The following is a 17862-nucleotide window of genomic DNA, read 5'->3' as shown; positions in this document are numbered from 1 at the left end:
GTTTTTTTAATTAGCAGGCCTATATCAATTGGCCTGTTAAAAACAAATGGCCTGTTAAAATAAGCCAGCATGGGATGAATGGTGGATTTTGTTTTTCATTCATAAATAAATAAATAAATACATACATACATACATACATACATACATACATACATACATACATACATACATACATACATACATACATACATACATACATACACACATACATTAATTAATTAATTCATTCATTCATTCATTTATTCATTCATATGGTGTGTAAAATATTAGGACCTCTAAGATGTGTTTCAAGGCATTAATTAGTCAAAAACAAAGGGGGGTTAAGCTGCTAGATATGGTTTTATGTAAAATAATCTGTAAAAAAGTATTACATGTATAAAATAATCAAATAGATGTGAAATTCATAAATATGTGTTTTATTAACCAAACTATTTACCTTAATTTAGGTACAAACTATTTAGTGTCTGTTGAAAAATAAAAAATAAACCTGTAGATTTGCTAGTATTTGTAGATCTACATGTATATTCTGCATTCTTTCCACAACAAATCAAGGAAACACCATTCCAATTAGTCTATATTTAACATAGCACTTTCTGGATAAATCATAAATGCTGCCATGTGCATTTCAACTTAAATTAATTAAAACTACAATGCAGTTAAGTATTTGAAATGGTTTTCAGAAAAAAACTAACAAAATAACAAACAGGAAGTACTGTTGCCAAGTATAGGCTATAGCTGAGATGAAAAAGAGAGACATACCTATATGCATAATACAACAGATAGCAGTGATTCTCCTCAAACAGCAGACCGTCTTACAGCTAAACTACATACAATATAGGTATAAAATGTATTTCTAGAGCCAGTAACTTGAAGTAATATACTGACCACGTTCAAACTAGAATTATATATTATATATATAGTAAACCATTGTGACAATCACAGCCACTCTGGCTGTTTTAACACCTTTGTACTAACAATGACATTGTAAGGGAAATGTAACATTTCAATGTATCGGGCACAAAGAGATTTTAGTTGGTCGACTTGACAAACATGATTTGTTTTTATTTTCGTCGACAGTTCATGTCCAGAGACTGTCTACAGAGAGCTGACTTAGCACAGAAACACTTTAGGCAAACACAAACAAAAGACACCGACTGCCTCGGCTCATATCTAATAACTTGACTTCAAATCACAAGGGACTCGGGCTAGCACGCAACACACAGAGATAACACGGAGATATGTACTCCACGACTTGGGCTCACTGGGGAATAGCCAGAGGGAGGGCCTGGGGCCATCTCCACCCCCCACCCCCAAGCACGCAACACACAGAGATAACACGGAGATATGTACTCCACGACTTGGGCTCACTGGGGAATAGGCAGAGAGAGGGCCTAGGGCCATCTCCACCCCCCACCCCCTAGCACACAACACACAGAGATAACACAGAGATATGTACTCCACGACTTGGGCTCACTGGGGAATAGTCAGAGGGAGGGCCTGGGGCCATCTCCACCCCCCACCCCCTAGCACGCAACACACAGAGATAACATGGAGATATGTACTCCACGACTTGGGCTCACTGGGGAATAGGCAGAGGGAGGGCCTGGGGCCATCTCCACCCCCCACCCCCTAGCACGCAACACACAGAGATAACACAGAGATATGTACTCCACGACTTGGGCTCACTGGGGAATAGGCAGAGGGAGGGCCTGGGGCCATCTCCACCCCCCACCCCGTAGCACGCAACACACAGAGATAACATGGAGATATGTACTCCACGACTTGGGCTCACTGGGGAATAGCCAGAGGGAGGGCCTGGGGCCATCTCCACCCCCCACCCCCTAGCACGCAACACACAGAGATAACACAGAGATATGTACTCCACGACTTGGGCTCACTGGGGAATAGGCAGAGGGAGGGCCTGGGGCCATCTCCACCCCCCATCCCCTAGCACGCAACACACAGAGATAACACAGAGATATGTACTCCACGACTTGGGCTCACTGGGGAATAGCCAGAGGGAGGGCCTGGGGCCATCTCCACACCCCACCCCGTAGCACGCAACACACAGAGATAACACAGAGATATGTACTCCACGACTTGGGCTCACTGGGGAATAGCCAGAGGGAGGGCCTGGGGCCATCTCCACACCCCACCCCGTAGCACGCAACACACAGAGATAACACAGAGATATGTACTCCACGACTTGGGCTCACTGGGGAATAGCCAGAGGGAGGGCCTGGGGCCATCTCCACCCCCCACCCCCTAGCACGCAACACACAGAGATAACACGGAGATATGTACTCCACGACTTGGGCTCACTGGGGAATAGGCAGAGGCCTGGGGCCATCTCCACCCCCACCCCCTAGCACGCAACACACAGAGATAACACGGAGATATGTACTCCACGACTTGGGCTCACTGGGGAATAGGCAGAGGGAGGGCCTGGGCCATCTCCACCCCCCACCCCCTAGCACGCAACACACAGAGATAACACGGAGATATGTACTCCACGACTTGGGCTCACTGGGGAATAGGCAGAGGGAGGGCCTGGGCCATCTCCACCCCCCACCCCCTAGCACGCAACACACAGAGATAACACAGAGATATGTACTCCACGACTTGGGCTCACTGGGGAATAGGCAGAGGGAGGGCCTGGGGCCATCTCCACCCCCCACCCCCTAGCACGCAACACACAGAGATAACACGGAGCTATGTACTCCAGGACTTGGGCTCACTGGGGAATAGCCAGAGGGAGGGCCTGGGGCCATCTCCACCCCCCACCCCCTAGCACACAACACACAGAGATAACACGGAGATATGTACTCCACGACTTGGGCTCACTGGGGAATAGCCAGAGGGAGGGCCTGGGGCCATCTCCACCCTCCATCCTCATTCACATTTCTCTATTCTCCCCACCACCTTTATTTTTACTTACTGTTACCAAATAATATAATTCATAGTGTGGATGCCCCCTCCCCCCATAAAATTGTGGCATGTCAATGCCTGTGCTTCATTCATAACTTGGGTGGGAAAGAAAAGGAACATTTGTTTAACGACACCTCAGCACATTTTAACTATGAGCCCTGTATTGAATGTAACATATGGTTATATCAACATTTGGTCGAGAGAAAGAGTGGCTTGAGACCTTTTTAAACATTGCATCCCATCCCTAAAGAATCACTGTTTGCCAAGGGCCAGATCTGGCTGTTGGTATAGCGCACGCCTCAGGTCCTTTATCTGGCTGTTGGTATAGCGCACGCCTCAGGTCCTTTATCTGGCTGTTGGTATAGCGCATGCCTCAGGTCCTTTATCTGGCTGTTGGTATAGCGCACGCCTCAGGTCCTTTATCTGGCTGTTGGTATAGCGCATGCCTCAGGTCCTTTAACTGGCTGTTGGTATAGCGCACGCCTCAGGTCCTTTATCTGGCTGTTGGTATAGCGCACGCCTCAGGTCCTTTATCTGGCTGTTGGTATAGCGCACGCCTCAGGTCCTTTATCTGGCTGTTGGTATAGCGCACGCCTCAGGTCCTTTATCTGGCTGTTGGTATAGAGCATGCCTCAGGTCCTTTATCTGGCTGTTGGTATAGCGCATGCCTCAGGTCCTTTAACTGGCTGTTGGTATAGCGCACGCCTCAGGTCCTTTATCTGGCTGTTGGTATAGCGCACGGCTCAGGTCCTTTATCTGGCTGTTGGTATAGCGCATGCCTCAGGTCCTTTATCTGGCTGTTGGTATAGTGCACGCCTCAGGTCCTTTGGTCGCAAGTTTGAACTTCCTCGGTGGACCCATTATCTAATTAGGTTTTTCCCCAAACCCAACCAGAACCCACGACTGGTATATGATCAAAGGTCATGATATGTGCTGTCCTGTATGAGGGGAAGTGCATCAGAAAGATCCCTTGCTGTTAATGTAGCAGGTTTACTCCTGAGACTATGAATTAAAACTACCAAAAGTTTGACATCCATCAGCTGATGATTAATAAATCAATGTGCTCTAGTGGTGTCGTTAAACAAAACAAACCTAAACTGTTTTTTAACTGTTTGCTGACTAAAAGGTAACAACACGTACCGATGTCGAGATCCAGGAAGCAGACACTGCCCGTGCTGTCAAAGGCAAGCGTTTCGGGGGACAGACACAGCGACTGACAGAGGTCACGTGATCCTTCGATGTACTCCAGGGTGAGGCAGCACTCGCGACAGAAGGCCCACAACTCCTCCTCCGAGAGGTATCCATCCCGCGCTGCCAACACCTCCACCAGACTGACAGTCTCGTCACCTTCATGTGGCGCCGCCGCTACATCCATGGTGCTGAGGAACAAAAATATAGAGACATTTTAGAAATAGTTTTAAAATAATAAATATTTATTTAATAGTACTAAATGTATCTATGTAGTGCTCACTGGCCAGGAAATATATATAATTGTTTTGTTTTGGGGTTTTTTTTTGGAGGAGGGGACTAACTGGAAAAGGATATGGAACAAAAAATGAAAAAGAATGAAACAGGCAATTGAATTAAAAAAAATTCTTTGGGGGGGGGGGGGGGGTTCCTTGGTCCTTCCTCTGGTGCTAAGGAACTACAGGGGTATAATGACATTTACAATAAATTTAAAAAACCCACTGTGTGTGTGTGTGTGTGTGTGTGTGCAATCATCAGTGTTTGTGTGTGCATGCATCAGTGTGTTTGTGTGTTCATGCATACATGTGTATGTGTATGTATTTTCAAAGATGATGATCTTATATATTTGGTTTAATTTAAATTAAAACATGCTACAAACAAATTTTGTCAGAACATCACAGATACATATATTTGTTATAATAATTATAAGGACAAGTTTAATAAACAGGCCAACATGCTTATCTTAATGAACTAAGATCACAGAAGGCTGTGGATGTTTTTACCTACTCTAAGTAACCATAAAAATCTAGCCGTGGTATGTGCTATCCTGTCTGTGGGATGGTGCATAGGTCTATAAAAGATGATAAAATGTAGCGGCTTTCCTCTCTAACACTGATAAAATTACCAAAAGTTTTGACATCCAATAGCCGATGATTAATGAATCAATGTGCTCTAGTAATGTCGTTACACAAAACAAACTTTTTTTGGTGATTGTCGGGCACTTGTCGTATTATTGTACGAGACGGACCCAGGAAGACGGAATGGCTGAGTGGGCGATCATGTGACGCAACGTCACGATATAGGTCGGTGAATTTAGAATTCTGCTGTCCGGAGTTTGCCGAAGCTTAGCTGAATGTGGGTGCTGTCGGGTTTCTTTCTGTAGTCAGACCTTCGTTTTTGAAAAACCCAGGAGTGCTAAAAATCGCACTCCTCAAAATGCTTACGAGAGGGGGGGGGGGGGGGGGGGAAATCACACACCTCAAAATGCAGAGGGGTAAATCGCACCCCTCAAAATAATCAGAATTAGAGGCAAGTGACCGAGAGGAATTGCACCCATGAACATGATTAAGTTTGAGGAGTAATGATTTCTAAATTAAATATCTTAAGGGTTAATGTTTTGTGTTTTCAAAATAAATATCCTAATTTAACTAATATGATGGTTATTCTCAAAGATGAAGGAATGGGTAATTGCAGTCTTACACAAGAAAAAACCCCACCATGAACACAATATACATTTATCGATTTCTTATACATGTATTATATGCATATCATGTTGCATTACAATTCTGAATCATGATTGCCCATTGGACTATTTCTCATTCCAGCCAGTGCACCACGACTGGTATATTAAAGGCCATGGCATGTACTACCCTGTCTGTGGGATGGTGCATATAAAAGATCCCTTGCTGCTAATCGAAAAGAGTACCTCATGAAGTGGCGACAGCGGGTTTCCTCTCTCAATATCTGTGTGGTCCTTAACCATATGTCTGACGCCATATAACCGTGAATAAAATGTGCTGAGTGCATCGTTAAATAAAACCTTTCTTTCTTTCTTTTTTTCTGAATCATGACTATTTATGAATAAGGAATTGAAACTGATTTGTTTGTGCTTATTCTGTTTTATTTAAAACAAGTACAATAATTTTGGTTTTCATCGCAGAATGATATGATTTCTCCATGGACACAAACCTGTGAACTGAATGTAAAAGTGTAACAACCACATGGTACAGGGTTATCACATTTATCATATCATAATATACATGTTATGTACCTGCAAATTCTTTATTTTAAAAAACAAACAAACAAACAACCGTCATAACAGAGAAAATGTCAACGTCTATTGTTTTCTATCCAAATATATCTTACTACAATTTTTATAAATATATTTTTTTTACAAATAGGATTTGCTTTCATTTTCGGTGTACTGTAGTTAACACGTCATTTATTATACACTCGAATCATAGCCCATTAAACAAAACAAAAACAAACAAACAAACAAACCTAATGACAATGTAAATTTAATTTTAAAATATACATGCTTTACACTCGGTAAATTGGAATTACTGAGTTGAAATTAAATCGGTGTGTTTGTTTCAGGTGCCCGTCAACCGATCACATGTACTTGAAATCTGACTATACCAAGGTCAATCTTCTTGGCTTTAAATCACGTGAACTGAATCGTGAAATAGAAAGTAGAAATGTCTGGAGTACGTCGCTATGCTATTAACAAAAACAAAACCTGCTTTACTAAATTCGTTTGTTGTTGGTGTACGTGTTTACTGTGATATCAACATGTATAAACATTATACACATCATAGAATTATTGGACAACGCACCTATTATTTTTTCTGCACATGATCAAAACGTCGACAGTGTACAATAAATTTTGCGATCATTACCTGCATTGTACGAAATTAAACAAAACAAAACAAAACCGACGAGATCTTAATAATAAGTGAACTCCTAGTTGATTGGCTCAGTGTAAAGATAACCAACCAATCGTGTTTCAATTTATAAAATGTATTCTAGGAAGTTCATTGTGAACAGAATGGAAAGGTTTGTGGCGTTGTGGATTGGATTCAATAAACAATTAAAATGGCAGAGTTAAAAAAGAAAACAAATACAAGCGTGATTTGTTCAATTTAGGGGCGCATTATTTCGCGCCCGTCAGATTGAGTTGACGGGCGTGTTAGCGCTCGTTCCCGTCAAAAACGAAGGTCTGTACTGTAGTGTGTGTATTAGTGATTAATATCTGAAAATGGTCGATGTAAATGTATTTGACGTCAAACATAGGATTGTTGTGGTATTAGAGCGGAAATCTTTGACCACTTTTTGGTGGTCGGCGATTGCCAAAAAAAAGCATGTAATGAGAGCGTATTTATGTCCAAATGTCCGTCTAGCTCTCTTTACAGTCAGAGTAGGGGCCTACTCGGGCTATTGGATGTCAAACATTTGGTAATTCTGACGTAGTCATCAGAGGAAACCCGCTACATTCGTATGCACTTCCCCACAGACAGGACAAGTTTGCTTGAGCAGAGGGGTTCGACCCCTTAAACTCACCCCATACATGTTTCAAGTACAAAGCTACTTGACACAGTGGTGCTAAGTTGAATAAAATTACTAAGTTATTATTTACTGACTTTTATTACTATAGAATTAAGTGGCAGGACGCCTTTGAAGAGATGTGGTGCGTTGGTTAGACGAGAAAAAAAAACCTCCATAGATCCATAGACAGGGCCGTAGCTAGCGGGGGGCAAGGGTGGGGGGCAGAAAAAATCCGGAAAGCATTATACAAACGTAAAGAAAATTCTCTTAACTGTTTAAGGAGTTTTAGACTATTAACTACTCAGCTGCCCCCCCCCCCCCACACACACACACCAAACAAAAAATCCTAGCTACGGCCCTGATAGAGGCCACGCAAGCACCTTACCCGACTGAGCATCCCGCCACATAACAAATAAGGTTAACTGAAGTCAAATATGGTAATAAATTGTGACGCTTGCTCTACCTTAGAAACTCATGGACACTATTTTAAGTATTTATACGCTACTTTTACCTAGTATGTTACGTAGTTAAGTTCCTTTGGAAAGCTACGTTACCGTACGGCTAGTCAGGGCAAACAGTAGTAATGTAGTCAACCGATTTATTTATAGCGAATACAGATAGGGCCGCTATATAGGCTGCTTAGAAGTGCAGTATTTACCACCAAAATATTATGTTTATCTTAGCATAAATTACTTCCTGCTGATATTCAACAAACTTCGGCTTCCGATTTGAAGACGCCATTAGGAAAAACTTCGGTCGCTCCTGTTCGGAACATCTCGACCGATTACGGAACACCAAATCTGACCGACAAAATCGTTATTCGCGATCAAGACCGTATCTCTGCACAATGTAGAGTGCCAGAGTCGTATGGACATTTGGCAAAATAGTAGTTGATTCCATGAATCTTTATCCAGCCACTCCCGAGGAGATCCTTTACTTCACTGGAGAATACAGATCCTTTTGACCGCCACAAAGAGGACTGTCACTGCAAGACTACTAAATCAAAACTAGCACAGGATAAGACTGTGATTACATGCACTCGCGTGTGTTCGTTTTACTATCACAACCAGGGCCGTAGCTAGCATGGGGCAAGGGGGGGAGGGGGCATTATAGAAACTTAAAGAAAAGGAGTTTTAGACTAGTAACTACTCAGTTGCCCCCACAAACAAAAATTCCTAGCTACGGCCCTGACAACACATCGTTAATATAGCTGTTAGTAGCACTTATACCTGCCATACGTTTATACTTGTCATACGTGTTTGACATTTCCTTCACGCCGACAATTATTACGGGAGATAGAGCATTATAAGGACAAACGAAAATGAACTATCTCCTGGGTTGCATTGTACCAAAAAACGAAAGTTCCGTATCGAAGTTGGAGGTGCACCTGAAATATTTACGGAGTAAAACCAGCTTCGGCTCTAATAGACCTCTTTCACATTCCACTGCGCATGTGCCCATTGCGGAGTAACTTGAGGACGAAACCGCGAACTCACGCGAGATTGTGGGGCATAGACAATGGGAGGCCACGCAATAGGAATGTCAATATCTCCATGATTAGTTATTCTATCAGTAGGGAACCCGAAAATTCTGTCGACATCCAACAAGACTTATTGGAGATATTTGTGAATTATTGCTTATCACGAAATAAAAAATATTTGGTTAATAACGCCCGACAAACCATGGTTTCGGATTCGTACGCAATAAATATCGGATATAGGTTGAAATAATATTAATGTGTGCGCGTGTGTATGTATGCAGATATTTATTGTATATAACATGATTTAAATATTTATAAAGCATTATACAGATAAATACATTCAGGATTCTTGTCGGGATTTCTTTTCACCAAGTTATTTAAAATTTTGTTCGGTATTTATAATAAAATTAAATGATACATATGAAATTTGAGCTATGGTATATAAAACATTAGAATCAGGCCCGTAGGAAGGATATCTGGAGTTGGGGAGAGGAGGGGGCACAATCTGTAGTGGAGGAACAGTCTAGTTGGGGGAGGGGGGCAAAAGCCATATTTTAAACCGGGTTTATAAAAGTGGGGCTATAGTCCCCCCTCCTCCCGGTTGCTACTGACCTGAGAATAGTCAGAAATGTAACTGTATTGCATATACAGCTATTTAAATTCGAAGCAAGAGTATTTAACCTAAGAAAGATGTAAGTTTTATTTATAACAGATTAGACTAACCGACAGCTTAATAATATAGCTACAAACTCAGGATGGTATTTTGTCAAACTCATGAGGGTTTGTTATGCGCAGTTATAAGGTACCAGTCAGAAGGTACTTCGTTTGAATGTTTGAAGCAAACATATTAAGTACCATGTCAGGCCCGTAGCAGGGGGGGGGGGGGGGGGGGGGGGGGGGGGGGGGGTGTCGGGGTATCGGACAACCCCCCCCCCCCTTACGTAGGATTGAGACTTCCCCTCAAATGAAAAAAAAATCGGATTTTACATATAAATGTCCTTGTTCTCAAATGACCGGGATAACGTAGCAAAAATGTCTGTCTGAGGTTCCATTTGCTGAAGGTGCGATCCTCCTCAGTGGGCCCGTTTGATTATTTCCCGTCCCAACCAATGATCCATCAAAGGACGTCGTGTATGCTATCCTGTTTGTGGGATGTGAGAAGTATGGCATGTATCATTTATTATAAATACATTGGTACGACTGAAAACAAACGGTTTCTTGCCGTGGCTCTGTGATCAGGCCATTTTACATGCATACCACAACTTAATGCAACTTGTTAACGTATATTTCGCAACAAAAGTTCGTGTATTATTCCCGATTGTAACCGGCGTCATCTCATTGCTTGGCAAGGGGCGCTCTCTCTCTCTCTCTCTCTCTCTCTCTCTCTCTCTCTCTCTCTCTCTCTCTCTCTCTCTCTCTCTCTCTCTCTCATCTGGGGAACCCCCCCCCCCCCCCCGTCTACGGCTCCTCGCCTTCGGCGCTCGCGTTTGATGAGTTCCGTTTACATGAAATTTCGACAGCCCCCCCCCCCCCCCCACCCCCTAATCATGCAAGTATCACAGGGGCCTGAAGTTATATACAATATTCATAAGTTAGACCAAACATCAAATTAATATCGTATCGGGTTGCATGGGTCTACCACTCTGGAAAAGTTGCTGAACTTTATGTTATGTATAATCATATACGTTATAAAAAGTGTGATACTTGCATACCATATCGATATATAGGACTTCGCTCTATGCTTGTAAATATGTATTAAAGTACTGATGGTATCGCTAACGATCTCGACCAATGTTCTTTGGTACAAAATACAAAATAGTAACCAAACACTATTGTACATACAGATACATGTTTACTTCAAACTGATCTTCATATACAGAAGATGTCATCTTCTAAATTCTTCGAAACAAACAACGCATGTCAACTTTTACTTCCGCGTTTACATGTGACGTCAAACTTTAAGCCGCGTTTACTCGGTTTCTGACGCCATGCTAAGTTGTAGGTTTTCACGTGTGACAGTTCATATATGTTTTAAAACTTCGTAAATATCAGATATTATTTCAAGTGAAGTTGTATGTATCTGATATAAATTATAATGAAAATAAAATAAAATAAGAAATAAAATAAGATAAATAAATACTAGTACATAAATAATTAATTTGTGGATAGACATGTAACATTGATTAGTAGTTGTACGACTGTCTTTATTTTAATGAAACGATAAGGGGAAAATAGAGCTGTGATAAAGGTCTATGTGAGTTAGGGGTTTTGTTGGGGCGTTTTAGGGGCAAGGGGAGGCATATTTGATTACATTGTAAATACTGATGCATGTGGAGAATTGAACATCACTGGTAAATCCGCGTGAATATTTAACTATAATTCTAATTGTTAAAAGTAGCAAACACATTCCACTAAAGTTAACTTTATTGTATGAAGGCAGCTCCAGAGACTCCGTCTAAGTTAATGTTTCACTGCTTTTGGTCTTAAAGCATTCCGATGTAAACTTTAGTAGACCGTTTTTCGCAGCCATTTTAACATCTTATAGGAAATATGTACGTTAGTCGCTAGAGATTCACAGCTCCTACGAAGCTACTCACAGCGCTCATGACAACTGTCGATCATTACATGCCCCCCCCCCCCCCCCCAATTTATATATAGCCTCGCTACCGGCAAGGGACGGTACTCTTCGCGCACATGCGCAATGGGAATGTGACAGAGGTCTATTGGTAGTAATATATGTGACATTGATTATTTGTGCAAATACTATTGTCCATTGCCAATAAATAAATTCATTTGTATTAGTTATATAGTTGTTAGAATTACCAGGGAGCTGATCTATAACTTCATTATGATTTTAAAAGAGCATACATTCTCAACAGTATAGGAAATAGGTCTATGTTAAAATGAACGAAGTCAGCCTCACTCACTTTCCTCATGATATGTAGCCTATTGTTATCGTGCCCTGGACATCTCATAAGCGATAAAGTCACACTCAAAATCCCTAGTACAATGGCCCTTGTTTCAGTCTAGGAAGTTGGCACAAACAGTGATTCCTGTTCAGATCTAGGGAATGTTACCTATTCATTGAGGTGGTGTCGTTAAACATTCATTCATTCTTTTTTCTTTTCTTTTTTGTTGTTTCACTTATTCATTTATTTATTATTTTTCTTTTACCGTTTTATTTCGGATATGTGCTACTATGCATCATGTATTTTAGTTACTATATGGTTGTATTTATGTGTTTCTACTCGTTATGTGTACATCTTTTATTTTATGCTAAAATGTCTGTTTTCTCTCCTTTAGACATTATGTGTGTAGTAATGTATGTCCTATTATACTTTGTATGTTTTATATCCCAATATGTGTATCTATTCTTCAAAATTATTTAATGTGTCATGTATGTGTATATATGTGTACATGTATGCATACATGTATAAGCTTCTTATTTTATGTACCGTACGCCTATATATAGTTTTATCTATTACCTTTAAGCTTCTTGTTGCACTCTTATACTAATATATATTATTATGTTTTATCATTTGTTCGCATAAATGTATTATCTATAATATACACCGGTAAATCGCCGAGTGCTCCAATTAACTGTAGGACAATACGAAAGTATGTATAATGTATGTATATATGCATATACACAAGATGTTGACAGAAATATGCAGGGTACCCCCAAATACGGAATTGCGATTTTCATCAATAATGAGCGTTAAAATGGCTGATAAAAACATTCATCAAATTCCTTAAATGGCATGTGACCCCCATGTCACGCTTTTTATTGGTGTACTTCCCGGATGTGTTCAAATGCTGCTGATATCAGTCTATTAGTAAACGTTAACATTACCGGCATCGAGATATGATTTGGTACGTTGGAACCTACCTACCACACCTAGTAAATTAGGCAGTACATGTACTCTGTACTACTAGTACACTGAGGTAACCTTAAAACGTAATATGTATTTAATTGCTTTGCAATGGTGATTATCGAAATCTGCAACAAACTGGTGACGTATTTAATTTAATTATTGGGCTCGTGCAAAACAAATGACTGGGTTAAGACCCATTAATATATAATACTTCAGTATTAGCCATTTAATGGGGTAATCGGTTCTCGTGAATACCTGACAGCGCGAGAGACATGCCTGTACTAACTGGGAAAATAGGTCAAATCAAACACAGCAGCATGTCCCTTAAGTCGAAGGCCTGATTACGTGAACAATACGGAAATTAAAATCACGGCTTTAATTAATCGTGTTTTCTATAGCCCATTCCCCGAAACTAGTGACCACAATCTTCTACTTAGCACGTCATTAGACCAGTCAATGCACGCATTATCCAATCTATTAATAGCATACAAACGATTCCGTACGACTTTTCTTATGGTGCATGATGTAAGATCCATATGACCATATTGTTCTGTAAGTTGTTCCAAAAACGAATCTAACCAGGTCGTTCCGTACACGGTCGATTTCGTTCACGTGGGTTAGTCGTACGGAATAGCAGCGAGGGCTCCTTTATATGTGCAATTATACAGAGACGTTACATCACATACCTCGACAATTCACTGAGCTATGAATAAATAAAATGAAATAACCCATAAGCGTATGAGACGGTGCGGGTGGGGGTGGGGGAGGAATCCTCAAATTCGGGCAAAATTAGCTGGCCTGAACATTTTTCACTATGCATTTCTATATTCTACTCACAATATTAGTTGTAATCCATGCCGAAATGCATTTCTATATTCTACTCACAATATTAGTTGTACTCCATGCAGAAATGCGTGGCAATTTGTTTGCAAGCCTATATAGCTGTTTGGCAGAAATGCTAATATGAATAAATGTTGTAATCTAGATTAGGGCACTTTTGTTTATTTATGGCAAAAATCAGCCTTCCACCAACCAGACCCCCACCCCTACAAAACTGGGAGCCCACACGCCTATGAAATGTTGATGATGTAATTAACTTTTCTCTAAATGTGTCGTTGTAGTTTGTTAAATTAATGTTGTCTTTCTCTGCCCTTCCCCCTTTTCGTAAAGTACTGTTTACAATATATGTGCGAACTGTTTGAGAGTAAAACAGATTTAAAAAATATTTTAAGAAAAGGGAAAAAAAGTGTCCAACTCATTATAAACTACGTGTAATTGTCTGACATGATTATTTTGACATTTGATATAACATTATTCATTCATTTGTAGTTATGTTCGTGCTAATATTCATTTACAATTCACGCTCGATGTCCAGGGCACACATCTAAGCTATCTGGACTGTCTGTCCATAACAGTGGGTTTGTGGTTAGGTTGTTAGTGTATGGTTCGGTGAAGTGGCCTTACATCTACCCATTGAGTCGTTAAGCTCGCTCTGGGTGGGGACCGGTACCAGGAGGCGAGCCCAATACCTACCAGCCGTATATCTGATGGCTTAACGACCACACCACCGAGGCAGGTACGGGCTGCGAGCTCAGTACCTACCAGCCTTATGTCTGATGGGACCGGCCTCGGTGGCGTCGTGGCAGGCCATCGGTCTACAGGCTGGTAGGTACTGGGTTCGGATCCCAGTCGAGGCATGGGATTTTTAATCCAGATACCGACTCCAAACCCTGAGTGAGTGCTTCGCAAGGCTCAATGGGTAGGTGTAAACCACTTGCACCGACCAGTGATCCATAACTGGTTCAACAAAGGCCATGGTCTGTGCTATCCTGCCTGTGGGAAGCGCAAATAAAATATCCCTTGCTGCCTGTCGTAAAAGAGTAGCCTATGTGGCGACAGCGGGTTTCCTCTAAAATAATCTGTGTGGTCCTTAACCATATGTCTGACGCCATATAACCGTAAATAAAATGTGTTGAGTGCGTCGTTAAATAAAACACTTCTTTCTTTATGTCTGATGGCTTAACGATCACACCACCGAGGCATGTACCGGGCTGCGAGCTCAGTACCTACCAGCCTTGTGTCAGATGGCTTAACGACCACACCACCGAGGCAGGTACCGGGCTGCGAGCTCAGTACCTACCAGCCTTGTGTCTGATGGCTTAACGACCACACCACCGAGGCAGGTACCGTGCTGCGATCTCAGTACCTACCAGCCTTGTGTCTGATGGCTTAACGACCACACCACCGAGGCAGGTACCGAGCTGCGAGCTCAGTACCTACCAGCCTTATGTAGGTCGGTTTTGATCTAACATTTAAAAAAGGCAAACTATATGTCAGTTAATTTGTTGTTAAATTATTTTAATTTATTTTAATTTGTTTATTTGTTTATTTATTTATTTATTTATTATGTTGGGTTTTTTTTATTCTTCCTGGACTGCCCCCTCCCCCACTCCATGAGGATATTTTTATCCAGTTATTTTAGGACGAAAAAGCTTTAAACGATTGCTTTTTTCACCAGATACTTGATATCACGTTTGTGACCATCCATGGATAAAAATTTCACCTGGAGGGGCGGGGGGAGAAAAATTTCACCTGAAAGGGGGGGGGGGGGGGGGGGGGGGGGGGGGCAGCCTAATTCTTGCCCGAATTAAACAAAAGTGCCCGAATCTGGATAAACAGGTTTATTCTTAATAGTATCACTGCTAAACAGCTATATAGGGTTACAAAAGAATCACTACGCATTTGTACATGGATTACAACTAATATTGTAAGCAAAATGATGGAAATGCATGGTGAAAAGTGCTCAGGCCAGCTCATTTGCACGATTTTTTCTATCGTTTTGTCCCGAATTTGAGGATTTTCTCCAGGACTCCCCGCCCGTTTCGTACACTCGTGGGCCTGACTGTAAACCACTAAGTATCTCGCCCCCAACTTTTACATTAAAGACTGCTCTACGGGCCTGAACTTTACCAGGATTTACCGCACGACCAAAAAAGGATCAGTCTTGATAACACGTGTACCTGTTAATCACGTGTTTGACCTCGCAATGACCTCGAGTTGATTCCATCGTCTTTACGTAACCATACTGTTTTGCGGCCTTCTGAGAAGAAAATACCAAATGCCACAACTAATGGTTTCATTTCTCTACAATCAAAATCAAAGCATACTAGACGAATCAAAGCAATAAGAGTTCAACCAAGAAACAACTCATTAAACTTTTAATAATGACACCAGTGGATCGCAGTGTAACAGGTAGAATTGAACACCCAATCTAATTAAAACTAGCTCCACTATTACATGTGGATCTAACAGCAGCCAGTTGGAGCTCATGTCCATCAATCAAAACCTTACTTGCAGAATCATGCCAGTGATTTAAAAATAATTTGAAAACATTCCGAATTATCCTGAGTGTATACGACATGTTTAAATCTAATATTTTTTATTTCATATTGAGAGTGGTCTCTATTTAAAAATTGTACCCCCCCCCCCCCGGGGGGTGGGGGGTGGGCTATGACATCAGTTTTGAAACGACGTCCACTGACGTTTACCTGTGTGAGAATTGTGAGCTACCTGCTTGTATTGACGTGAGGACAACAACAGGGCTGGGTTATTGATTATCAGTTATAGACTATTTCTGTACACAGTTACTGACGTGTCCCATGCAGTACAGTGACACCAGCGCTTCAATAAGAAATACGCAAGTTAGGTCTGTCCCTGTGTACGTGGGGTGTTAGGTTTATTGTTTTGTATGTCTGCTGGACAGTGTCGTAGTCGGTGGGGATGGGGGCGGTTGCTGACACACGTTCTCTTTTGTATTGGGGGTGGGGAAGAGATGAGTTAGGCAGGAGACCTTTTTCATGTATAAGCGTACAGAACTCAGGGTGGGATTCTGATGCCTTTCGATTCCCAGCGTATGAGAGCTAGTTAACTACTAGTTTCCCAAGCTATAGCTCTATATACATCATTTTATATATGTACTTACATGTCGTGTATCTGTCTATATGTATATCTGCACCACCTCATTAGAACAATCGTATGTTCGTCCCTGCCCCTAGACGTTACTACCCACCCCTATCCACACCCAGGGGAAAACGTAAACTATGCCCCTGTTGTAACTAATATAGTGTACACCTAAATTAATATAGTGTAAACCTAAATTAATAACTGCGAGTGGTATTGTTAAAATATTTGTATATAATTAGTTTCCTTTATGACTCCTAAAGTGCTGTTCTAGCTGGCAAAGTACTTATAAAACAGGCTATTTTTTGCTCCTAGTACTTACAATACATAGTGGGGATTTTCTTTCACTCATTAAAGGCATACTGTCAGGGATTTAAGGACCTTATTTCTCTAAACATGGATAATAAATACAAATTACATTAATTGTTAGAAACCAAATCTAGCTATCGCATCACCTTAATTGAACCATGATGGAGTGAAATCCATGTCAACCCCCTCATTGCCATAATTCAATTATTTGTTTTACAAAATATCATTAATAAATGGAGTATGGTGGTTATGAAGATGGTTGAATAAAGTACATTTAGGGACAAATGGAATTATTTTTGTTCAGGTAATACTATGTTGGACCATTAAATAGGCCACGTCACAATAATCGTGATGACACCAAATAACAGTAGATTACATTGCACTGAGATGTCGTTCATGCAACATTCCTTTCCTTTAATATTGTGTATCCTGTATCGAGCGTAGGTTTTGTCAAATAGCGTCACAAGGTATGTGTACCTCTTATCAAATCACTGAATAAAAATCACGACATCGAACTCGTTGTTGACTGATCTACCTAAGAAATACATGGCTGAAGAAATAAAAAAAAAAAGCAAGTAAAGAATACAAAAGAATAAAATACTCTCTTTTTTTTTTAAATCCGTATTCTTTCAATGTATGTTGAATATGAAAGGTACGTACCAAAAACAATACGAGGTGTTTTAAGTTATTTAATAACTGGATAAACAAACCTGCGGAAAAGAAACCGTTTTACACACGTACTTAATCAATGGCACACATCCAAGTGACGGGCTGAATACGGAAGGAATTGGTAATTTA

The 17862-nt window shown here is 41.0% G+C and overlaps 1 protein-coding gene across 1 annotated transcript in view; it reads right to left on the bottom strand.

Moving 5' to 3' along the window:
• The window catches only part of LOC121383881 (kinase non-catalytic C-lobe domain-containing protein 1-like), a 62071-nt gene extending 55150 nt beyond the window's left edge, over positions 1–6921 (bottom strand). The window contains exons 1-2 of the mRNA XM_041513977.1: positions 6732–6921; positions 4069–4307 (exon numbers count right to left, since the gene is read on the bottom strand). Coding sequence (XP_041369911.1) covers positions 4069–4307; positions 6732–6751 — 259 coding nt within the window. The 5' untranslated portion in view covers positions 6752–6921. The remainder of the gene's footprint in view (positions 1–4068; positions 4308–6731) is intronic.
• Between the last annotated feature and the right edge of the window lie 10941 nt (positions 6922–17862).

Source organism: Gigantopelta aegis, chromosome 10, assembly GCF_016097555.1.
Source record: "Gigantopelta aegis isolate Gae_Host chromosome 10, Gae_host_genome, whole genome shotgun sequence".
Classification (NCBI taxonomy): domain Eukaryota; kingdom Metazoa; phylum Mollusca; class Gastropoda; order Neomphalida; family Peltospiridae; genus Gigantopelta; species Gigantopelta aegis.
Note: the sequence above shows the minus strand (reverse complement) of the source record. Positions and strands in the feature narration are given on the sequence as shown.